Raw genomic sequence first — 24950 nt, 5'->3', positions numbered from 1 at the left:
CGGTGCCTTCACGCACGAAGGGGACACTAACGCTTGTACAAATCCTGATGCGGCCGGTCAGGATCTGCACGTTTCCCCGGAGGTTCTGCTGCCTGCACGCTCCCAGCGGCTTCGCCAACCCGCACCTCGACTGGGCGCTTAAGAACCCGAGCGGACACACGATCCTGGTTTAGTCTGCACCTGAATCTTATTTTAAAATGCAGCCTCTTCAGGGGACTCAGGACGCCAAACACTTTCCCTTCTGTAAGCTTTTCACACGGCTGTAGATTCACTTCTGCAAACAGGGGTTTAGGCAGTTCACCGTTTCTCTAGCAAACCCTTGCCCCGCTGCAGGGCTGCTGCCCTAGCAGCTCAGGTGATGAACACGAGCTAGCCAGGCTCAGGCCGCGGACCACCTGGGTCACGGGCGTCTGCCTGGGAGGAACCGCACGTGGCCGAGCACGGCAGCGGCCGGGCTCCCCGAGAGCTGCTCCATAGAGCCCCGAGGAGCCCTGCGGGCTTAGTCTCTCCTTGTCCCTTCGCGGCTGTGGTGATTGCTCAACTTTCTACGCACAGTGAGGAAAGACCCAACCCTCACGAAACTGTCCCTCACTAGCTTCTCGAGAAGTCCATCAACTCTGTCCCCTAAACCGCCACCACCTGCTGTCCAGCCCACTGTTTTCTGAAAAGAGAAGTTACTTTAAATTTCATTATCTGTTCGGCTACTAAATTAAAGTCAGTAACACAAAAGATCAACTCATTCCCTATCAAGTTTTCTAGAAAAGTTTAAAAAAAAAGCACCCCGCCCCCCAAGAAGGTGTTTGGGAATTCTTCCCGTTGACCGAGGTGTCATGAGGATCAACACGCGGAAGTCCGCCACACGAAGCTGCATTTATGGGAACAGAGGGGACGCAGTCCCAAGAAGGTGCCCCTCAGACATGAGAAGCTAAAACGCGGCTTCCCGAGCAGACCGTCCTGGGGCCTCCGGGGCACCGGGAAGGAAGGGCAAGTACGTGAGGGAGCAGCAGAGCCGTGGGGCGTTACTGGGCGGCCGGCCCCGTGTTCCAGAGAAGCTTCTCCAGGCTCCAGGGAAGGAACCCAGTTCCATAGAGACTGAGCTTCCAGGGCTGGTCCCGGAGCAGAAACATGCTCCAACAGCACAGCATGAATGCGAGCCTGGTTTCTGCGGGCGCTCGCTGCCCTCCGCTACGAGGAAGGCTCCCCGCAGCAGGGGCGCTGCCTTTGCGCGGGGTGGCCCTGAGGACACGGGCAGACGGTGGGAGGACCTGTCCTGGTCCACCCCACCCACCCAAGTCCCACTACGGGCCTCCTGGGGGTAAAACTCCGGGGCTGAGCCCCTCGGCCCGACCTTTGAGTGGCAAGCTTTCCTGGCCAACTGACTTCCAACCGGTCCCTCAGGTCATGAACAAGGGTTTCTGATTACAGCCCATTATTTGGCTTTTGGTATATATTGTAAAAGACTTTTCAGCATAAACCCACACTACACGGAGGTCCAGTTCTGTCCTAGGCGACCCAGCTGTCAGCAGGGGCCTGCTGCGTCCCGCTGGGCGCAGTGCTGGGGCAGAGCCTGGCCTGCGGCTCCTGGACCCTGCTCTGGGCAGGGAGGCCGGGCTGCCCGGGGCCTCTTCCCTGAGCACCTGTCAGCTGCGAGGCTGACCTGAGGCTCCGTTCTTCCTGCTCACAGCACTGGCAGAAGTCCCTCTGCGGTCCAGCAAACGGACAACCAACCCCAGCACTGAGAGAGGACTCACCCAGCGCTACAGACCTTTGCTCCTTCCGGCGGGACTGGGGGGTGGGCCAGCGTCCCCGAAGTCCAAGCTGGACCACGTGACCATAAGGACAATGATAACTCCTGGCATTTAGCCAGTCATCCAGGCTTCAAGATGTGCTACACACAGCACTAAGTGGTGAGTTTGCAAACAAACCCCACCAGACACGGGGACTGAAGAGGCAAAGAAGGTGAAGAGGCAGGCTGCCCTGACACTCTGGACCCAAGTCTGAAGGGCTGGCCTGTGCACTATGGGGTTCTGGTTAAGTAGATGAATTCATTCACACTGGGTGACCGACTCATGTGGCCTGGGTCCTTAGCAACCCATCTGACATATTTCACTACCCCACGCACCATGGTGAAACTCTTTAAACCCTTCAAAAGACAGTAAGTCAGGCAAGACTTGGGTCTAACTAGTGGCTTGCAATTCTGGCTGCACATGAGCTTAGCCTGAGCCCTGCAAGAAAAACCGTGGGTGGCAGAGGCCTGCCCGGACCGGTCGGCTTCGCCAGAGCTTCTGGGGGCCTGGACAGGGCCGAGAATCGCTGCTTAGGTCCCAGGGGCGGCAGCACCCATGGCCAGTCATGCTCCAGTCTCTCCTGGGGCTCGATTTTCAGGACAAATGAGGAACAAAGGGGAGCACGTAATCACTGCTGCAGAGACCTGCAGAGCTCCCACGCTCAGAAGTGCAACCATGCGCCAAGGTTGCCGCTGTCCGCCCCCTCGCCCCCTCACCAGGCTGGGGAGGCCATGCGAGTGACCAGAAGGCTAGAGAGACACCACATCCTCCAGCTGCAACACCTGTTCCCCCGACTGCCCCTACTCCCGAGACTCCCACCCAAGGCCTCAGCAACCACGCCACCTCTCCAGGAAGCCTTCCCTGATGCCCACCCTGCCGCACGGCCTGAGCGCCCAGCCCCAACCACACAGCTCTCAGGGGCCTCGGGGGTCTGGCTCCCCAGGGCCTGGCGTGGAGGAGATGCTGCGCTGAACATTCTGCCCCCCTGGCCACATGAGCACAGCCCTGGGTGGGCTGTCTGGACAACAGGGGCACACAGTGCACAGCAAGTAGGGGTTTCCTCCTTGCAATGGTGGTTCCATCTCTCCCCCTGCCTTGGGAAACCCCAGAGTGTACCAGGGTGTGCTGTCTTGTCAGGAGAAGATTTGAGTGGACGGCTCCTGCCTGCCGAGTGCCTCGCTGGGGCAGTGAGAAGCAAGGAGGTGAGGGCCACACGGAGGTGGGGCATCCCACGGCCCCGAGACCCACACCCTGTCACCTTTCTAGACCCGGGCCAGCCTCTTGCCCCCCGGGGCCTCTGCTTTCAGCGTTTATGCGATGAAGCTGTTCTAGTTTGGGCCTTCTGTCTGTCCATCCATCGTGATTATCTGCAAGCACTCACGGAAACACAGGTCCGCTGGCTGGTGAACCTCAGAAATGCCGACTTCCCCTCCCTTTGACCCCAGAGCTGTTTGCTGCAGGCCTTCTGCATATCGAGCCTGTGTGGATGCCGGGAGTGGGCTGGCCACGCCATGGAAGCGCAGTGCCTGCCCTCCAGGCAAGGAGGTGAGCAGGAGGTGAGCATCACCGAAGATATGTGGGCAGAGCTCACGGGACGGAAGGCCACGCCTGACGGGAGTGGGGACGGGGACTGGGGCACAGCCTGCGTGGGAGCCAGGCCGGCGGGGAGAAGGGCGGCCCCAGCTGGTGAAGCGGGAGCCCGCACAGCCGCGAGCCACGCAGGGAGGAGGCGGCCTGCTCCCAGGCCTGTGAGCGCCAGGCCTTCGCTCCTGGCCAGCACCGCCCAACAGGCCCCTCTGTGCTGACACAGACCCTCCACATTCTCACAGCTCAACCGCCACCAGCCACACGGGCACCCACTAAGCCCCATGTGGGACTGAGAAACCGAACATTTACTTCGTTTTTGGGCCTTGACTTTGATTTTCAACTTCAGTGGCCAGGTGGGGCTGGTGCTCCTGCAGAGGGGGGCTCTGCTCGGGGCCTGGAGGGGCAGGAAGCCAGGTCAGGAGGCGTGCTCCCACCGAGACCCGAATCAGGGCCCTGTTCACAGGGAGGGGGTGGGGAAGGGGCCACAAGACCTGGGACGGACCGATGGGGTGGCCTGGGGAGGTGAGGTTGAAGGTTAAAAGTTCTAAACCCAGAAGTAACCAACCACCACAACCACAACAACTCACATCTAAGGGGGCATGGTATCAGATGCCATCCTGCGTGAATACACGCCTCACTGAACCCTCATAAAACTCAAAGGGCAGATTACTTGCGTTATCCCCACTTCACATATGGGGAAACTAAGTCATGGCACAAGGGAAGACCTCCCAAGGTCACTGAGCTGGGACCAAGGGGGAGGCAAAGGTGTCTGTGTTCTTGGCCACGGCCCTGCCTCCAGCGCCCCCAGCTGGGCTGCCTGTGAACTGGGAGGGGGCTGTGGATTGCAGGGCGGGGTGGGGGGAGCCGGCCGGCCCCTGGACAGTCAAGCCCCAGCCTCACCGCCACAGGCGGGCCGTCAGCAGCTGCCGTCACAGACACGCCACGAACTGCACACGGAGGACAGACCCGGCAACGTGCTCAACCACGAAGGAGTCAAGTTCAGCAAATTTATTGGAGAGGTGAGGTCCTGCAAGGTCCTATTTCCTGGGAAGCTGCGGGGTGTGGCATTAGGAATGCTTTTTAACGGTGGGGGACGAGCAGGGGACCAGGATCAGGAGGACGGTTGGGTGTCGTTGATGTGTTACTAAATGACACAAGATGGAAATTCAGGCATCCCTCACTGCTCAGGCCCCTGACGCTGAGTGTCACAGGGACTCAGATGCAATTTCAGCTAAAACCCTTGAGACCTCTGTGCTCACGACCTATTGTCTGGAAGTCGGGCAGATGCGTGGCAAGGTGTCTGCTCGCCGGCATACTGTAGACCCCTCAACTCTGAGGAGGATGGTGACCCCAACACCAGCATCAGGGGAAGGAGACAGACACACAGACATGAAGGAGCACTAGTGGAAGATGGAGCTCGCCATCTGCAAACACACGGGAGAGCGGGACGCGGTCCCCTGCACCCAGACCAGCCCCGTGACTCTCAACGAGGTGACCAGACCTGGCCCCATGTGCCCACAGGTCAGGACCCTGTGACCGGCTCAGCACCTGTGTTTTCCACCCAAGTGTCAGGGAGTGTGAAAGGGGGCGGCTCTGAGGGTATTTTCGATTCGAATTCTGACCAAGTAATCAGGTTTCCGGGAAGCCAAGCGGGAAGCCGGGGATGATGTGGACATGAAGGACACCCATTCAGCTGGACCCCTGCTCGTTTTCTAGCAAATCCACACGTTCTTCACTCCTGAAGCTAACAGGGTTGTTGCCATGCAAATCTCTGACAAATGTCCTATTTTTTCCCCTAAATATAACCATCCCTTAGAGCACATTAAAAATTCTTACTGCTAACAGAAACGGACTATCTACGGGAGTCGCTGTGGGCTTTTCTCACACGTTCAAGCGCATCCAGAGGCAAAAGCAGATGGGAACAGCCACCGCTCTGGAGAGGTTACATAGACGTTGCGCCTGACGCCTAGTTTCACTGCGTCCACCTCGCTGGCAAGTGAGAGCTGGCTCATCAAATCATGGGCCCTCACGCGGGAGGGGTCGCGGGCAGAAGTTCTGGGGTGGAAACGGGCCCCCCCGCGGGGCCCCGAGCCCCCCGCACTCACCTGTGACCAGGGGCGTCTGCGCGGGCGGCTGCTCCAGGAGGACCATGTGCTGCAGGAGGGGGCTGTGCGCAGCCCCGCTGTCGCGCTCCAGGGGCGCTGTGCTCAGGTAGGGAGTGAGGTGGGTGCCGGGGAACAGGGAGATCCGCTGCTGGAGGGCGGGGAGAGCCAGTCTCTCGGCTTCCTGCTGGCCGGCCGCCCCCTGGAGAGGCACAACCGTGACGCCCGGCCGAGGGCCTGGGCCAGCCGCCCCCCACCACGCACACCCGCGGACGCCTACTCACAGCGGACGGCCCGGTGGCAGGCAGCCCCAGCGTGATGTTGGGCAAGGATGGTGACGTGTAGAGGGGGAGTGGCGCCACGGAGCCTTCTCGAGTCACGAGTCTGTGCGCCAAGCCGGTCTGGAGACAGAACACACGATGGCCGTCACACACGGTCTGTCCCCGACAAGCGTGGGCAGCGCACACCACGAGAAATCACATCAGAAAATGCGTGGGGTGGGCCCTGCTGAACTCCGAGACGCCACAGCACACACGTACGTTAACACATATGTTAAGCATGCAGGCAGGCGTGAAGTTTTGGAGAGGCCACAAACATGGATTCACAATCCAGCAGACTCTCGTTTGTTTTTGTTCAGAGCGCTAGTTCATTGTAAAACCATCAAGAAAATCTAAGGTAATGTATTTTAAAATATATTCTTGGTTGGGAAGGTCTTTTCAAGGGCAGAAACCGAAGAAAATATGGATTAAAAAAATACCTCACAGAAAAGGCAAGTAACAGTCACAGCAATGCTGGCCACATGGGCAGGGAAAGCTCAATATGTAAAGAGCTCACAAATCAAATAATAATTAACAACGAGAAAATCGCATGGAAAGGCAAATGACAAAGAACCGATATTAAGGGAGAATAAACTCATGAAAAAATACTCAACATCATCAGTAATCTAAAAACATTTAAAACCCTATCAAGCTGGCAAAGATTTTTACAACTGAGAATACTCTCTTGGCCCCGAGGAACAGAAGTGCACTGCTGGCGGTGTTATAAGTTGGTGTGCTCTTTCTGCAGGATAACTTGGCGATCATGTCAAAAGCCTTAAAAATGTATCTAACTTTTGATCCTAAAACTCCACTCTTAGGATGGACTCTTACGAAATGATGCTGGTCCAGGAATGGTCCCAGGAAGGTCACGGCTGAGGCGACCAAAAAGGCAGAGGATTGTGTGTTCCCACAGTGTGTCCAAGGTTGAACAGACAAAGGTACACGAGGCCCTCAGGAGGTGGGGAAAAGCCTTCCTGATTGGCTGGAATCTCAATGATATGTTGTTAAGTTAAAAAAACAAGTTGTAGAATTGTATACTTTTTCAAAAGCAGACAGACAGGGAGGACTGGGACAGAAAGACAGAAGAGGTTTAGCAGGAGCACTCTCTGAGGATCTAAATTACTGTGTCCTCTTTCTGCTTCTAGAATGATATCCTTTGCTACAAAGGCCACTGTTTTATTCACCCCAACATCACCCCAGAGTAGATACTCAGTCAACATGCTGAACCAAGGGGCAGAGAGAACGAGCACACGCTGTTGCCATACTGGCTGGGAGGGTCTGCAGAAGGAGTCTGCGTAACGGAAAATCACAGCACTGATGGACATCCGACCAATCTTCTCTTAGTTCCTATCGCACTGCGGTCCGTAACTAAAGAGGAGAAACACTCCAGTGCCTTCAAATTTCATATCCAAGGAAAAAAACATGAGCTGGAAGTTATCAAGTTGCTGTAGACAACAGGGGTGGACCGACTGCTGGCCTGGCTCGAAAACGGCCTCTTCATCCTGTTGGAGGTGGGAGTAAGCTCGGGCTCCCCTCGGAGATGCTGCGGGCCTGGTCTCAGAAGAGCGCGCTGACGCCAGTCCAGTGAATTGACCGGTTTCCCTGGTGCACATTAAAGTTTCGTGTACACGATACTCTAGTCTGTTAATGTGACAGTAATGCAATAGCTTTAAGTCTTTTTAAATGATTGCACCCTAGTTAAAGAATACCTTATTGCTAAAAAATGCTAACCATCATCTGAGCTCTCAGCGAGTCATAGTCCTTTCGCTGGAGGAGGTTCTTGCGTTGATGGTCGTGGCCGCTGATGGATCAGGGTGGTGGCTGCTGAAGGCCGGGGTGTCTGTGGCAGGTTCCTAAAATAAGACAGCAGTTTGCCACATCGATTGACTTCCTTTCACGCTTTCTCTGTCGCACGTGATGCTGTTTGATGGCATTTCACCTACAGGAGAACTTCCTGCCGCAGCTTTATCACCTAAGCGTCCGTAATGTCCTAAATCCTGTGTTGTCCCTTCAACGGTCTTCACGGCATCATCACCAGGACTAGACTCCGTCTCAGGAATCCACTTTCTTTGTTCATCCATAGGAAGCAACTCCTCATCCCTCGCGTTTTATCATAAGATTGCAGCAATCGAGTCCCATCTTTTGGCTCCGCTTGTAATTCCAGTTCTCCTGCTGTTTCCAGCCCATCTGCAGTGGCTTCCTCCACTGAAATCTTAAAACTTCAATTTGTTAAAAAAAAAAAAAAAAAAGAAAAAAAGAAAAGACAACATCGCAACGTGTGGTAAAGGGACGTGTGCCTGCAGCACCTCTTGGCGTGTGCGGATCCTCCGTACCTTGCAGGATTCCCGACGCTGCTGTTGAGTGCACTGGCCCTATTTCAGTGTCGTCTGGAAACACAATCTTTGTTCGGACGCTGTGAGGGCAAAGCAGGAAGGAGGGTGTTCTTCGTGCCGGGGCATCCGGCTGTGTGCTGTCCTACACTTTGCTCACTGGGAAGCTGTGCAGGCCTGACCCAACAACCACCTCGGGAAGTACTTTCCCTCGACAGAAGCACTTTTTGTCACAAGTAAAAGTACTATCAACAAGCTACGCTTTAGAGAAAACGGTTGAGATTGCCAAGGGAGGCACGGCCCCACTGGACTGTGATTATCCGGGAACAAAATAAGCAGCCATCCTAACGTCTGCAACGTTATAATTTCCTCTTTATAATCACCCTGTTTTTTTACCTAATTTATTTTTAGAAATAACACAGCCTTCTGAGAATGCCTGGGGATACTGACTGCCTGTATGCGCGGTGCTAGCCGTCTCCATCTGCCCCATGCTGGGCTCATCACCTCCCGTGCTCTGCACAAAGTCGGGGCTTGGCCGCGCACCCCGTGTCGCACCGGCATTCTGCGCGGGAGGGAGCTGCTGTCTCCGGGTCCGGGGAGCCTGCTTCCTCTGTGTGAAGGGGGTCGTGGCAGGGCAGCGGAGACGGGGGGCTCCGGGCAGTGGAGACAGGGGGCTCAGGGCAGCGGTGACGGGGGGCTCAGGGGGGCTCCGGGCAGCGGAGAGGGGGGCTCGGGGCAGCAGAGACGGGGGCTCAGGGCAGTGGAGACAGGGAATCAGGGCAGTGGAGACGGGGGGCTCAGGGGCTCAGGGCAGAGGAGACGGGGCTCTGGGTAGTGGAGACGGGGGCTCAGGGCAGTAGTGATGGGGGGCAAGGGGGCTCAGGGCAGCAGAGATGGGGGCTCAGGGGGCTCAGGGCAGCAGAGACGGGGGCTCTGGGCAGCGGAGACGGGGGGCACAGGGGGCTCAGTGCAGCAGAGATGGGGGGCTCAGGGCAGTGGAGATAGGGGGCTCAGGGCAGCGGAGATGGGGGGCTCAGGGCAGCGGAGATGGGGGGCTCAATGCAGCGGGGCTGCCCGGTGCCCGAGGAGGCTTCATGAGGCCTGCATGTTCTCAGGAGTGGTCAGATTGTCACAAACCCTGAAGGTTTTGTGACCAGGGTCATCCTGGCGGGATGAGACCGTCGGAGACCACCCTGCTGAGCACAGGGAGGATCTGATGCAAACAGGAGCAACGGCCCTCTTCACTTTTCTTGTCAATCCTTTCACATCTATAATTCGTAGCAGCTTCATTTAGCTTAACAGGTGACTTGTAAAACTTGACACGTGATTTAAACCAGATCCACATAGACTCTCCCCCATAAGGCACCGCACAGAATGAACCAGATCAGACAGCAGTTGGGGCTGTGGCTGACAAGACCGGGCTGGCGGGCACCTGCCGTGCCAGGAAGCAGGCTCCAGGCAGGGCCCCGAGGCCCACTACAAGCAGCCGGCCACGATGACCTCAGTCCTGCAGAGCAGGGGTGTTAAGGTCTGTGATCATCTATATAAGTGCTTAAACGGGGCTTGCAGGACAGGGGATGAAAGAACGGGCTGCACGAGGACGTGGGGAGTGAGGAAGCAGAGGCGGCCACGCACACCACGACCTCGGCTGCCACAGTCTGTGCATCAGTGTCCACACACCTGCCCCGAAAATGCAGCCCCCACGTCCGCATATCCCAACTAAAACCCGTCCACCCTTTGGAAGGGCAGGATTCATTTCTAGGTATTTGAGAGGAAAGCAAGTCACTATATTTAATGAACTGTAGCCTCCTGCAAGTCAGCAGGAACTCAAAAAGAACTCAGAAAAACCTCCCACGCAGCGGGACTGTCTGCGCAGGAAGCAGACGGCACTTCGGGCTGAGTTCACTGGAAAACCAGAGCTGAGGTGGCTCCCATGCAGTCACCCCGAGCCTGTGGCCTCGTGCAGCAAGCGTGCAATTCTCTCGCTCTTCCTGAGTACTGGTCAGCACCGCCTCTCCCACTCCGCGGGGGCCGGCTGCTGGCTGGCCGCCTGGCCCTCGCTCCCCAGGGCCCGGCACAGGGCTGGCCCGAGGCAGGAGCAGTAGGGACACTTGTGCAATAAACACACAGACCAAAGTGAATAAGGAAGAAGAGTGCATGCAAGGAAGGCCCTGGAGACCACTGCCCGGAAAGTCCCCCCAACCCAGGTCCGGTCAAGGGCACCACCAGCAGCCAGCCCTAAGCCCCTCCACCTGGCTCAAGAGGCCACCCACTGTGTCCCCCCTAGAGCACCCTTCCTCTCTGCCAAGTGATTCCAGAACCTCTGGGTGCGCATGTGACTCTCAATTGCAGCATACCAGGGGCCTGACGGGTAGGGCGAGGGGAACTGACCCTGTGGTTACCCAGGCAACGCCGAAATGCCACCCCTGGCGTTCCTAACCGCCCAACACCCTAACCATACGCCCCGTGTCACTCTGCGCCCCCTGGGCACATGGATGCGTGTTTGTTGGCTGAGTATTTCTAAAGCACAACAAACAGCTTGATTCCCATGCGTCCCTGTGTTCCTGGGCACCATGCAGAGCCCTGGGAACACAAGGGAGCGGGGCATCCAGGGCCCAGCGGCACACGGCATGTGTTCTGAATTTGCCTAATTCAATATGCCCTGAAAGAGGCTGGGGCAAGAGGCTGGGCTGACAGCCGTCCTCAGTCGGAGGAGGAGCAGTGGTCGGGGCAGGAAGGGGCCTGTCCCGGATGCCTCCCGACGTGACAGTCAAGGCCAAGGGCAGCTGCAAACTGTGGCCACCTCGCGGAAAACCATCAGTCTGAACCTGCCGCTGGGCCGGTGCAGGGAACAGAAGCGAACGGAAAGCCGAACTGACCTCGGCCGGGATGCTGGCGACGGCGGGCGCGATCCCGTTCTCCGTACTGACGTTCCCGGAGCTGTTGTTGGGGGAGCTGGGCGCAGAGCCAGGGGCACTGCTGCACGCCGAGTCTGTGGGGCGGAGAGACATCCGTGAGCTGCGCTCCCTGCAGAGGTCCTGGGCCAGGCGGCGGCATGTGCTTTCCTGGGCCCGAGCGGTGGGGAGGCCCCCGGGGCCAGCTTGCTGACTGGCAGAAACCACATCGTGGAAAAACATGACCACGGCTCCCAAACAGGGGTGTGAGGCTAATCCCCTACTTTGGGTTTTGCTACGGACTTCCTCGTGAACTCTAAACGTACGGCCCTGCAGAGGCCCCACCTGAGCCTTTTACACTGTGCCCGTTACCAATTTTATGCCTCTTGAATTTCAAGATGATCTGACTCGCCAGGAAGATAAGGCCTTAAACACCAGTAACCTAACAACAGAGACCAGGACCCACAGAAGCCGCACGACTGTGAATGGGGAAGGTCAGATGTGCTCAGTGACAGACTGCAGGCCACTGGGCTCCCTCTGAGTTAGAGCCTCTCATTTTTCCTGTGTGACATCAAACACACAGGGGCACGTACCGCCAGCAGCTTCTGTGGCTGATGAGTGTCACCTGGAATCACACGCTGAATGATCCTCCGAGTGGCCTTACAGGAGCGTGGCCTGGCCCTGCGAATCGGGACCAGGCTTGACAGCGACTGGCCCGCGCCTGAGGGACGTGTCCCACCCCCACCTCCTTTTCGCTGCCCGCCCGGCCACGGTGGTGACACCTGGGGCTTATGGATGGGCCTGTTCAGCTTTTTCCATGTTCTCCTTTGGTTTACTGGCATTTTGAGAATGGCTTCACCACGGACGGGGAGCTCTGTGGTCCCCGGTTCTCCTGACCAGGGAGCTGTCAGCACAGGATCGCCAGACCACTGGCTGTCCCAGACACTGACAGTGAGCTCAGACCAGGACCCCCCCACATCCGCCCTCCCGCCACACTACACACCGGACCCAGAGCTTCCTTCTCTCCCTGGAAATCACACTGACTTGTACTGCACTAACTGGGAACTGCTGAGAGGCTCCCTGGGCTGAGCAGCTGCTGTACTTTCTGCACGAAGATAGCGCTACGGCCCACCTGACAGAGCCGCCACCTTGCCCTTGGGTGCGGTCCCCGTGGCCCTCGTGGGACACCTTCTCTGCAGATCCTATCCTAAGCTACACACCGGGTTCCACCAAAGCTCCCGGCAAATGTGCGCCCCCAGCAGGGTCACCAGATGAATGCTCTTATGTAGCAAGGGTGTGAGAAACTGGGCCAATAAAAATATATATAGATCCAGGGGCGCCTGGGTGGCTCAGTTGATTAAGCAACTGCCTTCGGCTCGCGTCATGATCCCGGAGTCCTGGGATCGAGTCCCACATCAGTCTCCCTGCTCAGCGGGGGGTCTGCTTCTCCCTCTGACCCTCTCCCCTCTCATGCTGTTTCTCTCTTTTTCTCTCAAATAAATAAATAAAATCTTGAAAAAAATATATATATAGATCCAGCTCTTCACCCATTTTCAACTCTGTTACGCCACTTCTAGGAATGTGGTCTAAGAAACGAATACAAATGTGTCATCGTCACGATGTTATTTGCATCAGCACAAGTGGGGCCCCATTCAAGGTGCCAAAAAGTGCGTGATGAATCATATGCGCCCCACTGTGAGCGCTAACCACTCTGACGTGGGTGCCCACAGGCAGCTCATTATTATCTCTGCTCCCGTGGCATGCGTGGCCTTCACCAGCAACTGGGGAGAAGCAGCCGTGCGCCCAGCCTGTCCTGCGGCCCAGTCTCGTGCCCGGCTGGACCCCCATGCCCGTCCCTCCCACCCCCTGCACACATGCCCTGCCCTGCTCTCCCGCAGGAGACACCACCTCCCAGGGCTGCACAGCGGGGTTCCCTCGCTCTGTTGGGACCACCTTCCTCAGCTCCTTATTTCCTTGTCTCCTGGAAAGGCAGCTCTGTTTCTGTCCCCGGCTGCCTGGGCCCTGTAAGGGCCCGGAAGCCTGCCTCCTCTCGTCTGTCAGCTGCACTCATCGGGCATGCACTAGCCTCTCCCAGCCCCGGGCCCCTTCACGCGCACTCTGGACGTGCCACAGCCCAGGACCAGGCAGCTGCGGTGGGCACGGTTTGTTAGGTGGGCCTGTCAAATGAGGGCAAGGACCAAGCGTCCCTCTGTCCATGTGCAGCCTGGTGCTGACTCAGAGCGGCAATGAACAGCCAGAGGCTGATAACGTGAACACAAGACCCGACGCTCAGGAAGAAGCCTGCGGACGACTCCGTCTCCCGAACTGCGGGGCTAGGAATACATGCGCGGCCCTGCTGCCCATGGGGGCTGCCGGCCCACGACCAGGCACTCCTCAAAGGAAACAAAGCTGCATCTGTGTTTAGACGTGGGTTTCCACTCACGACTTTGAATGGAATCCCCCAGTGGCTGCGACTCTGGGTGATGATACTTCCTCTGTTCAGACGAGGCCTGTCTACGCTGCAGCCCCAGCACGGAGCCCCACATTAACAAAGTGAAGAGCGTCGACCCTTTCACACAGACACTCAGAGGCAGGAGCTTGGCGGAGGGGTTCTGGCTACAGAACCCTGAAGCACGGCAGGATGGGGAGGGGGGAAGCTCTCCCCTTCACTCAGAGGCGCCGGGGCTCAGTCGGCACGTGTGCGGTGCTGGCCACGGACACGCAGAGCACGGGCACTGGGCACCCCCCCTCCTCCTTCCCTGAGAACCCAACACCGACACACTGCCACCAAGAGCCTCGGCTTTCAAACGGGGCATTGTACTTAATGCAAATACAGTTCCTCCCCCTTCCCCCCCTTTGTCCTGGTGCTGATTTCAGGAATGTGGATATGTGCCTCAGGACACGGGATGCACCCCCCTGGGCTGGGGTGTGTCCTCAGGGCGCACCCTCGAGGAGTGGGTTATACCCTTGGGACTGTGGTATGACTCAGGAAATGGGATGCACCCTGGGACCGGGGTGTGCCTTCTGCAAGTGAGGTGTGCCCTTGTGGTGGGGGTGCGTCTCAGGAAGTGGGGAGCATCCGCAGGAAGGAGGGCGTCCCTCAGGCCTGGGCTCTGGCTAGGGCGCACTTCTGCATGTCCACCACTAGATGGGGGCCGAGAGCAACGCTCACTAAGGAAGTGGAGACGACCTTACTCCCTCCTTTCTTCCCTTCCCACCTGCGGGACTCCTGACGGGAAGATTTTAACGCTCCCCAGTGGTCCAGAGCAGAGCTGGGCAGATTGGAACCGTGTGATTTACCACTGATAGGGCAGGATCGGTGAAACCTTCGGAGAAACCTCCACTTAAAATTCCTGTAAACACCCCGTGCAATGTCAAACCGGACGGCTCTGGCGGTGCTTGGGGCTGGGAGTGGGTAGGCATGCTCCGCGTTCCCCGAAACCCAGGCCCAGGCGCCAGGCGGCGGCTCTCGGACTCGCACTGCCGGCCCCCGGGGCTGAGAGCGCGTGCAGAGGTGCAGGTCTCAGATGGCGTACAGGACAGCCCCGCAGGGAGAGGGTGCAGCCGGCAGTGGGCGTACCTGTGACATCCAGCGGACGCTTCTTCAGAGCTGTAACCACTGGCCCATCTTTTCTGCGTAGCAGGGGGCTGCTCCGCCGTTCGGCCACCTTCTGCTTCAGCCTGGACCGTAATTTCAAATTGGGTTCAGAAGCTGCATGAAAAGGAGACACCGTTATAATCAGACGACCCGACTGGGGTCAAGTTTATCTCACTGGCAGTTAGAAAATATGCATGCAGGGTAAGTATTCACGCAACACAGATGTGTGGGTCCAGGGCAGAGGGAAGGCAGCGTTCCCGAGGCCCGTGCAGAGTATTTTCAGTCCTGCTCAACAGTCCCAGATAATGAACAAAGCCTACCCAATGCCTTTGGCTACATTTCTGCGGCCGTGTAGGTCATTCCAGGGCCGTGGCCCACGAATGTTATCACACCTCCTGTATGTTGCACTTCCTTGTTCACCTGTGTCCAACAACCCGGAAACCAGCCGCTTGCCAGGGCTCTGGCTGCCAGTGAGCAGCTGCCATGGGGTGCTAAGGCCAACCAGTCCTCCACACCCGCGTGGGGGTGAGCAAGCCCGTCTCCCTCAGAGGCCACCTGACCACAGGACACAGGTGTTTCGGCCTGGTTAGGTCTGTTACCAGCTCTGCGTGTGCTTTGCAAACCTGCGTATTTAAGCCCAGTGGTTCCCAAGCCTCTGCCCCTGGAGCGCAGACCAGCCCCGCTGACCAATCAGGTCACAGCTCTGGGAAGCGGGGCGGGGGCAGGCGAGGCTGCCTCGGGAGGACTCACTCCATCCAGAGGCACTGCCCCCCCCTCCCCCGCCGCCGGGGACACCTACGCAGGAATCTCCATGAGGCCATCAGCTCTCAGGCCAGGCCAGGGGTAAAGTCACCACCGCGAAGACGTTCGAGTTCTGAGGTTTTACTTGACTACTTTCAAGTTCCTACTGCTTCTCTGTTTGCAAATTAGCAAGGTTTTACCTTTTTGTTTGTTTGTTTGTAATCAGCAACCCTGCTGTTTTTAATCTTTCTGGAACAGGAAGTTCACTGCTCTCCAGAGCACCAAACCATATAATCGACTTTCCCCCTGGAATCAGAACTAAGATGGTTCAGGTTTTAAGCAGCAGGCCGGGCACGGGGACCCGGTCCCTCAGGGGGGCAGGGCAGCGGCGTGCAGGGACCGAGTGCCATGCCGGGGTGCCAGTGACCCTGCAAGAGGCTGGGAGGCAAAGGGCAGCTCTCTCTGGGCCCTGGGAGGGGAAGGGGGCGGCGGGCCACCTACACAAAGCTTCCCAGAGCAATCAAAGGGGCACTTTACAAAGCTGCTGGACTCCTCACGATGCGGCGCCTGCTCGAGGCCGTGCATACAGGGAGAGGGGCCCTTTCCGCTCTGCCGTGTTTGCATGCAGGGCGAGTGCCCGTTCACCTGTAGGACTTGCACGGCCAAAGTGGGAAGGATTCATATGAGGAATATGAAAAGTATTCTTTCCATATTTATTTTGAGACGGCTGCAGATTTACATGTTTCAGTCCCTTCTACTTCCACGTGGAGTTTCTTACCATTACTTAACACGAGGAAAAGGCCAAAGGGTCATCTAACAAGCAAGAAAACAACAGCTCTCCTCATACCACCAAGGTCTTTGCTGAAACGACATGAACACCTTTCTGTCCGAGCTGGGGTCAGAAGCTGCTCCTGAGATTGCAGGGCAGTGCAAGCCCCTCAGGAGGGAGCGTGTCAGGAGATGGCGTGTGGGGGGCTGCTGGCGGCAGGGTCGCCCCGGGCCAGCGGTAGACCGGCCCTGCTCCTGGGTCCTGCACCCCCCGAATGCAGTACCTACTCCTTCTGGGCAACGTGGGGGAGCCGGGGAAGTCTCTCAAGGGCAGTCAGGTACATGACAGATTAAGTCAAGTTCAACCGTCCTACTCTAACCTTCAAATCCCACCCCAGCCCCAGCACCTGCCCCTCCTTGGGCAGGAAGTGCCTGCTCTTCACGAGCCCGAACGTCCTCACGGACTTCACGCAGGTCTAGCTTTCCGAGGGCTCGTCTCAGCGCGGCAGCGATCGGGGTGGGCAAACGTGACTGTGTGAGGGTCAGGTGGGCAGAGGGTCCAAAGTGCCCACGCTACGTACCCAGAGGTCAGTCTGTCTGGAGGCAGTTACTGCTCTGGGTGCAGGGGCTGAGCAGGAAGGGTGTGCAGAGCCCGTCTCGGCCAGGCACGCGGACAGAGCAGGTGCCCAAGCGGTCAGTGCGGGAGGCGACGTGGGATGAGCCACGGGACAGAAGCGCCAGTGTGGGAAGACAGTGAGAGAAAATGGGAGTGAAAAGGTCCAAGATCACATTAATAACCACGCCAGCAGAGGACAGGGCAGAGGGAGGAGGTCACTAACGCGGTGACTGGAGACCCTCTCCACCCCTGCAGGAGGCCTGTGGCCCGGGAGGGCTCGCCGCGCCCCTCGCCAGGCAGACGCCGCGGAGTTCTGGAGCTCTGGAGCTCTGGAGCTCTGGGGGCCCGGGGTTGGCCTTGTCAGTGCTGTCAGATTCTGCAACAGCCACTTGGAGGCAAGACGGAGACTCGAAAATCCTGCAGGAAAGTGGCTTCCGTACCTAACCGCGTTATCGGTCAGATGGGAGCCAGAGCCGACATCCGCCAGTGCGCACAGTCCGTGCAGGTCTTTAGGAAGCTGCTGTGCCCACCCCAGGTGAAGGAGGGGGCCACGCAGGAGTCCGGGGGAAGGGGCGGAGCCTCCCTGGGAGATGTGGGGGGCTGGGAAGAGCAGGTGGGGTGACAGGTGGGGGCCTTGTGGCTGGGAGCCTGTCTCCCGGGCCAGAGGGGAGCCTCTGGGCCGCCTGCCGTGCAGGGCTCCTCCACATGAATCAATGACAGGCACATAGAAAACCAAGCAAATGAAAAAACTTGTTCAACTTAGGAAAAAGGCCAGTTATGCAAATAAGGAAATGCAGGCGAGGTCACTCTGCATTGGGTGCACTTTCTATACGTTGCCTGTCACAGGGCAGGGAGCGGCAGGTCCTGAGCCCCTGTGGGGCCGTCACCTGTCCTGAGCCTTGTGGGGCTGATTTATGCACACTTACTTACTTTGAAAACAATAAAAAGAACTCTAGAAAGCCAAAGGACAGACTGGAAGGTAACTTTTGTAGCATACATGTCAGACGTAGGATTGATATTAACCTATCAAGAGCTCCTACAAAGCCACGAGGAAAAAGAAAACACCCCAAAGAAAACTGGATGACAGACTCGCCATTAAACTTCCATCCACTGAACACTGAGGGACCTGCCTGTGTGTCCTGTGCGGTTCTAGAAGCTGTGCATGGGGAGTGGACAAGCCCGGGCCTGGCAGGCACTCGGGGCTCTGCACCACTCATTGGCCACAAACATGGCATGGAAACATGACCCAGGGCTTGGGTCGCAGCCACCCAGGTCCCTGCTGCGAATGGAGGACATTCTCATAGGAAAGATGGAAAATAAACATAAAGACACTCAAACTTTTCTAACAATGAGGAAATTGCTGAAAACATCCCAGGAAGCATGATTTACTCCTCCGTCACGTGAGCTAGGCTGAATGTGGTAGCACCTTGTTAATGAAGTGGAGACGGTGGGCTCCCTGGAGCTCTGGTGCGGCGTAATGTGCTCAGCATCTCAGAGCATGCAAACCCCGGAAGCTGGCAGTCCCACCCTCAGGGATCTATCCTATGGAAACACCAGCACAAGCGAGCAGAGGTAGAGTTACACTAGGAAAGACTCACACATTTACATGCACAGATGGGAATAATATAGAAAAAGGTGCTGATCCTTACACACACTCAAATGGAATGGTGTACCCAATAAAACAGTAACTGAAAAATAAAGTCACAGGACAAAATGCAAAGCAAGTATTCTTGTTAACATAAAGACAACCATACATGCTCACTGCACATAGACACATAGTCCTACACGTATGTGCAGAAAATATCTGGACAGACACCAAACTAACCATAGTGGCCTGTCTCTGGGAAGTAAGCTTCAGGATGCATGTGTAATTTATTATAAGCACGTAGTATGTGATATTTCATAAAGAAAAAAGTACTACATGCTGCTTGAAGGTGGTGTGTCTCCTAGCCGGTCAGAGTCTTGTAGCTATTTCTGTGGGCAGTCAGCTCAGGGTAGATCTGCCACTGAACAGTGGAAAGATGACTTCGAGATCCCATCTGGTACTTTTCATGTTAGAAGGAGGTCAAGTCTGATGGATGTCAAAGTCTGAAGGATGGGACACGGCGTGTGAGCCAATCACTTTACGCAGAAGCTGCCTAGTACTTGACCATACTGACCACCTCTAGAAGTTTCCTAGGAAAGCACAATAAAGTCTTTTAAAGAACCCTCTGAACACACTCAGACCCAAGTTTCAAGAGCACAAAGTTGATGGAAGATAGCCCAGCACACAGCCCCGCGAGGCCGACACTGCCCGGGCGCGCAGTCACCCCCTGACTCCTCACTCAGAGACAGCGCAGGAAGGGCAGAGTCCACCGGCTCCAGCCCCGAGCAAGAGCTGAAGGGCCATTTATCACACTGCACTGACCCTACAAAACACACCTTTCGGGGTGCCTGGGTGGCTCAGTCGTTAAGCGCCTGCCTTCGGCTCGGGTCATGATTCCGGGGTCCTGGGATCGAGCCCCGCATCGGGCTCCCTGCTCGGCAGGAAGCCTGCTTCTCCCTCTCCCACTCCCCCTGCTTGTGTTCCCTCTCTAGCTGTCTCTCTCTCTGTCAAATAAATAAATAAAATCTTAAAACAAAAACAAAAACAAAAACAAAAAAAACACACCTTTCCATTGAACTGCGGTGTATGGGCATCGCCCCCTCCCGCCCCAGCCAGGCACCTGCACAGTGCTTTCCGCAAACTGCCTCAGAACAAGACCCAGGCCCTGCGGCGATCGGCGGCACAGCCTGTCCCCAAGCCTCAGAAAGGGCATCCCGGGGGCACACACACCCCGTCCTACTGCCCATGCGTCAGCCTGCTCCCCTCATGGACGTAAACTCAGCTGTGAGGAGTGTCACTCGGTTCGCCAGTGTCCCGGGGAGATCCACTGACTTACTGCGTTCTGTGGTTGCAGAGATCAGATAGCCCGCCCCAGTTCTCCACAGGCTGCGGACCCTTCTGGCAGAGCTCTGTAAGGCACTGGGGACACGCAGGGCTGCAGGCTACGGAAAGGGACCCTGATGTCCAGCACAACAGGGGCAGGGCTGCTGTGAAGACTGCTGATGGGGCCTGAATCCACCTTACTTTTGGGATAACAGCCGAGCCTCGCCCTTCACATGCCTGGACCCCTCCCTGTCCGGGCCCTGCGGGTCCACTCTTACACTCGAGTGGGGCCCGGACCCCTTTGTCCCCTGCCCACCCGAGCAGCTCAGAGCCCGGCACCCCGGATGCTCATGAAATCACCACGGCACAGAAATTGGTGGCGAAGCTGATGCTACCCTGAAGCGGGCTCAGCGTACCGTCCTGGTGGCGGCGCGCCCAGGACAGAAGCCCCAGGCGGGCCCCCCGGATGAAGTGTGGGCAATGGAGTCTGGGTCCCAACTTAACTGCACTGTGACTGGGCAAGGCAATTAGCCTCAGAATCGATGCCCAAAGGTCACCACCAGCCTTGAAGAGTCGCTAGAGAACATGCGTGCTCTCCACAGACAGGGACTCCGTCCCCTGGGTGTTCGGGCCCCCAGGAGGGAACACGGGACCTTCAGTCACTGGGGGGGTTTTCAGTGACTGGGTGCAGTATGGGGGGTGCACGGTGACCCACACTCACGTGACAGCAATACAGGTCACCTGACGAGGAACGCTGGGCGGGCAGGGGAGGGGAGCTGGTGCTAGGCCCGCCTTGCCCCCCGAAACTGCGCAGGAGGCTGTGCGGGTGGCCCAGGGGGACCATGCTGCAGCCCTCCTGCCCAGGGCAGGCTCCACCAGGCGCTGCGTTCTTCCTTCTGCTCCTGGGAGCAGACCTCACCCCCCCGGTGACCCTGCCGCCTGCAGCGCAGCACCTACCCAGCACCCCTCCCCCTGGAAGTCCCAGCCCGCGGGCCACGGGTGGGCCAGGCTGATGTGAGCTCTCCCTGCTGAGCCAAGCAGCTTCGCCCAGACGGGAAACCCGCTGTTTCCCACAGCTTGGAAATCGGCTGCCGCTTCCTATGGACAGCTGGGAACCTGCGAGGTGCTGAGCTGCAGAACCTTCTAGAAGGAAGAGCCACTGGCTGCAGAAGTGAACACAGGCTGGAAGCCGGCTGTCTTCGGCCCAGTGTCCAGGCTGGTGCAGGGACCATGGAGGCTGTGACCTGCACCACCCAGCCTCCCGCCACTTCATCTGGGGCCATGGGCGGGCCTGCAGGCAGCACGTGCTGAGGTCCCAGAGGTCACGGTCAGAATGGGAGAGGACAGAGACGGGCAAGGACAGCAAGCTTTGTTTCGTTTCGTCTGTTCTCGTTTCATCAGTCAGAAGTCACAGAGGACAATTTAAGAGGCATTAAAAAAAGACTGACGGCAGCTAACGTCTTTAAAAATACAAAGTTGAAGAAGCTACTGGAGAAAAATACAATCTCTAAACATCATCAATATGACAAAACTGGATTTGCTTTTAAAAGTGGAAAAGCATCCTTTCTTCAGTGTGAACGTGGAATTGAACGCTTTGCTTAGATTAATCCCTGGGCTGAGCTGCTCTATGCCCCAGGAACCCCAGGAAGGACCCGCTGATGGGTGCAGGGTCAGTGGCATGGAACAAGTCCCAGTATATCCTTAGTTAGTAGATTTGGAGAGGCTCAGAAACTCAGTCAGGTGGTCCCCACCTCACCTGCTCTGTACCTGTGCACCCAGGGAGATGACCCAGCCTGCTGGGAGGTGGGGACACCCTGCTGTCAATCACAGGGAAGGGGGCAGGCTCTCCAGCAGGAAGTGAGGCGAGCCCAAGCTGGGCACTCAGGTGGTGGAGAGGAACCAGGGGCTGGGATGTAAACCCCAAACCCCCAGCGGGGCAAGGCGCGCCTTTCCCGCAAGACTTCCAGCAATAAATGGCACTGATCTGTGGCCTTCCCTCAGGGGAGCCTAGCATTTCCACCTGCTCCTGGTCAAACTGGGGGCACGGAGGGAAGGGGCTAGGGGAGCGGAGTCTGGCGGGAATGGGCTGTTGGGTGGGGAAAGGATCAAGGGCACCCCAACAGCGCCCCGACAGCTTGGGAAAATGAGAGCAGAGCCCCCGCAGCCAGGCACCCCCTAAGCACTTGGCAAACATCGACTCCATGACTGCTCCCAGCCCAGGAGGTAGGTGTTTCCAGATGGCAAAACAGGGAGGCACAGAAGGCTTCCCCAAATCACAAGGCAGGAAGTGAAGCAGCTGGATCTAAAGCCAGGCCACCGGCCCTGCAGCCAGCGCAAAGTCACTGCCTGAACACGCACAGGCTTGGGTGAGTTGGTGCGCTTTCCTCCGGAGACGGAACAGAGCTGGGCACGGTGCGCCCAGGAACAGCAGGCGCGGCTGTGCACTTTGCAGGTGTGTGTGTCCTGCAGCAGCCCTGAGGGGACCGAGGGGCAGACAGATCTGTGCAGGAGCCACAGAACGTGGTGTCAAGTTGAAACCATGGGGATTACTCAAGTGTATGTCACATTTATTACAGATTTTAATTCATCGGAGGCATTTTGTAACTAAAATTTCACGTTTGTAGTATTTCCTATTACTGATTCTCGTAGAAATGCACAGATATAAATTATTGAGAATTTGTGACATCAAGTGTTTGAAAGTGGATACTTTGAGAATGATACAGGACATCTAACTACACTCTATTCCCTTAAGTGGTTTAAACATTTCCTCTGAAATCTTTATATTATTAATATTATTAATGTGCTGGTGATGCCTTTTTGAAAAATTGATAATGCAATCAAATCTTAATTAAGTTCTTCTGGAGCACTGGGCGCTCACGGGCACTTCCCCAAGTGTGATGAGGAGTCTGCCCTTCTCAGGGCGGCAGGGGGCTGGGGCGGGCTGCATGGCAAGATTCGAGGCCAACAGGTGTGAGAGAGGGTGCTTCCAGCACAAGAACCAGCAGCCGCAGAGACTGGGAGAGATGACAGGGGCCCGTGAGACAAAGGTCGCAGGCCATGCAGCTCTGCGGAACAGCAGCGGGGCAGCCTGGAGCTGGCCGTCCCGAATCTAGAGTCTTCAGGGACCCTGGCTACATGTGGTCAGTGCCAGTTCTGTCTTGTAACAGGAGCCACTGTCCAGGTGACGTGGGCCTTGTCTGGTTGGGAGAGAGGGAGAATCAGAGCAAACATCCCCTGATGGGCACCCCCACTTCTATTTTGAGAGGGAGGTGTAAGCTCAGGCCAGGCAGCCCCGTGAGGGCCCCAAGAGGCAGGTGTTGTTCACTGTCCTTCCCTGGGACCTCGGGGGAGGAGTTAGATGTGTCTTCTGGCAAGGCAAGGCAAGGCCCCTTGACAAGAGGTGGGTGGCTCTGCTTGGTGGCCAGGTGCTCAGCCTTCTGCTTCCTCCACTGGGAACTTGGGGGCCACACTCGGCACACCGAGGGCAGGAGGAAGCTCTGCCTGCTCAGTGTATCCACAGCGGGGACGATATGGGTGTGCACAGCTCCATTTTACTGATGAGAAACTAAGGCCAGGGGAACCTAAGGAATCCATCGCAGGGCACACAGCTATAAAACCAGTGGAAAGATCCTTCCCGAGCTGCTGGTAGAGCCCATGACCTCTGTCCACCTGACCCACCCTCATGCCCTTAGGGTGAGGGAGACTCCCTGCTGCTCACTCTCTTTCCTGGGCCAGGGTGCCTGGGGCAGGCAGTCTTCCTCTCTCCCAGCACAGAGCCCGCTGCTCCCTGTGACCTCCCGTTCTGCTGATCTGAGTTTGGTTCAGTACAGCACGAGGTTCCAGAAGGGGGCACGGGAGCCACCTTGGGAGCCCTGGCCCCAGCTCCTGACAAGACCTTCCTGTCGAGTGCATGGGCTCTCTCTGGGTGAAACCCATGGCTGTCCTCGGTGGACGAGTGAGAACCACACACACCGAGGAAAAGGACAGAGTGGCACCTTCACTTTCACCAGGGGAGGGTTTACAGCTGACGGGAAGCCCTGCCCATACCTGCAGGGTCCTCACCACTGACTCGGAGGGGCTCCGCCGACCCCTCTCCCATCCTCGTCAAGGTCTCTGAGGTCCTTGGCCCATGGCCGTCCTGATGGGGTCACTCCATCTCACACACCTGGGAGTCAGTCAAGCACTCCCGAGGGGCCTCCCTGCAATTTCTGGCTCTGGATTCAGGCTCTGCTCCCTGCATGCCGCACCGAATCCTCTGGGGCCCAGCTCTGCCTATCGAGAGGCTCCAGGTCTTCCGTCGTTAGGACAGGGTGGCAGATGAGCCCCCAGCCCCATTCCCTAATACCTCATCACTCGGGTGAAGATGCTGGAGTCTGACTGCCTTAAAGTGTATCTGTCTAAAATCAACCAATATCCTCTGGATAAAACAAAATTTGTGTTTACAAAGAAAAAGCTGTGCCACACGGGACTCACTTCCACTAAGTAGGAACTTCCCACAATGCCCCACAACCGCGGGCTCCACGTGCTGTGTCTGCGGCCAGGGCCCCCGATCCTCCACAGCCTGCCCCAGCCTGCCCTCACCTCGCCGCGGGCAAAGGCTCTGCAAGATGCTCCTCCTCTGGCCCCTGCCCTTCCGGCCACCCTCATGCACTGGCCTCGGCCACTCTGATCTTTCTTACAAGCCGACGCCCACTTAAACCATCACCACTGGAGAAAGTCCAAGGGAGTCTGTTGGGAGCGTGAATACCCTTCTTCTGGTCTGTGGCAGGGCCACGCACACCCCGAGGCGTCCTTCGGAGATGTCCTTGCAGGACACAATGGGTTTCTTTCTCGAACAGACTTCCTCCCACTCTGGGACCCCCGGCCACCCCTGCTGCCCAGGCCCTGCCTAGTCAGCCGCGAGGGCCAAACGCTGGCTGGCCCGCTCCTGCAAGGCCTCCCATCGGTCAGCAAGAACGGCTGTGTCCCTGAGCCCGGCAGGGGATGCTCGGGGCTGTGGCAAAGCGCAGCACACCCCCAGGAGCGGAGTAAGCTTTGCTGTTGTTCAAAGACGAGTCTGAGGTTTAAAACGTGGGTGTGCATACATGAGGTGCATGGCATTTGGTATGACTCATAAGACAGTGCTTGAGGACATCGTTTTAGAATGAAGTTCTAATACAAAAAAGCAAATACTTAAGCACAAGCCGAGATTCCCTCGGACTCTCAGCCTGTAGGGCATGTGGGAGGGCCAGTTGAGAGCCCCGCCCCCTGTGGGGCCTGTGGGAGGGGCCGGTTGAGAGCCCCACCCCTGCAGGCATGTGGG

General features: G+C 57.3%; 1 protein-coding gene across 3 annotated transcripts in view; it reads right to left on the bottom strand.

Annotated features, from left to right (window-relative positions):
• The window catches only part of HDAC4 (histone deacetylase 4), a 276416-nt gene that overhangs the window by 57019 nt on the left and 194447 nt on the right, over positions 1-24950 (bottom strand). For all 3 annotated transcript variants that reach the window (XM_035006743.1, XM_035006742.1, XM_035006744.1), the window contains 4 exons: positions 14598-14729; positions 11003-11115; positions 5761-5877; positions 5480-5678 (listed from right to left, as the gene is read on the bottom strand). In XM_035006743.1, coding sequence (XP_034862634.1) covers positions 5480-5678; positions 5761-5877; positions 11003-11115; positions 14598-14729 — 561 coding nt within the window. The remainder of the gene's footprint in view (positions 1-5479; positions 5679-5760; positions 5878-11002; positions 11116-14597; positions 14730-24950) is intronic.

This window comes from Mirounga leonina, unplaced genomic scaffold (assembly GCF_011800145.1).
Source record: "Mirounga leonina isolate KUSES-001 unplaced genomic scaffold, KU_Mleo_1.0 Mir_151, whole genome shotgun sequence".
In the NCBI taxonomy this organism is placed as follows: domain Eukaryota; kingdom Metazoa; phylum Chordata; class Mammalia; order Carnivora; family Phocidae; genus Mirounga; species Mirounga leonina.
Note: the sequence above shows the minus strand (reverse complement) of the source record. Positions and strands in the feature narration are given on the sequence as shown.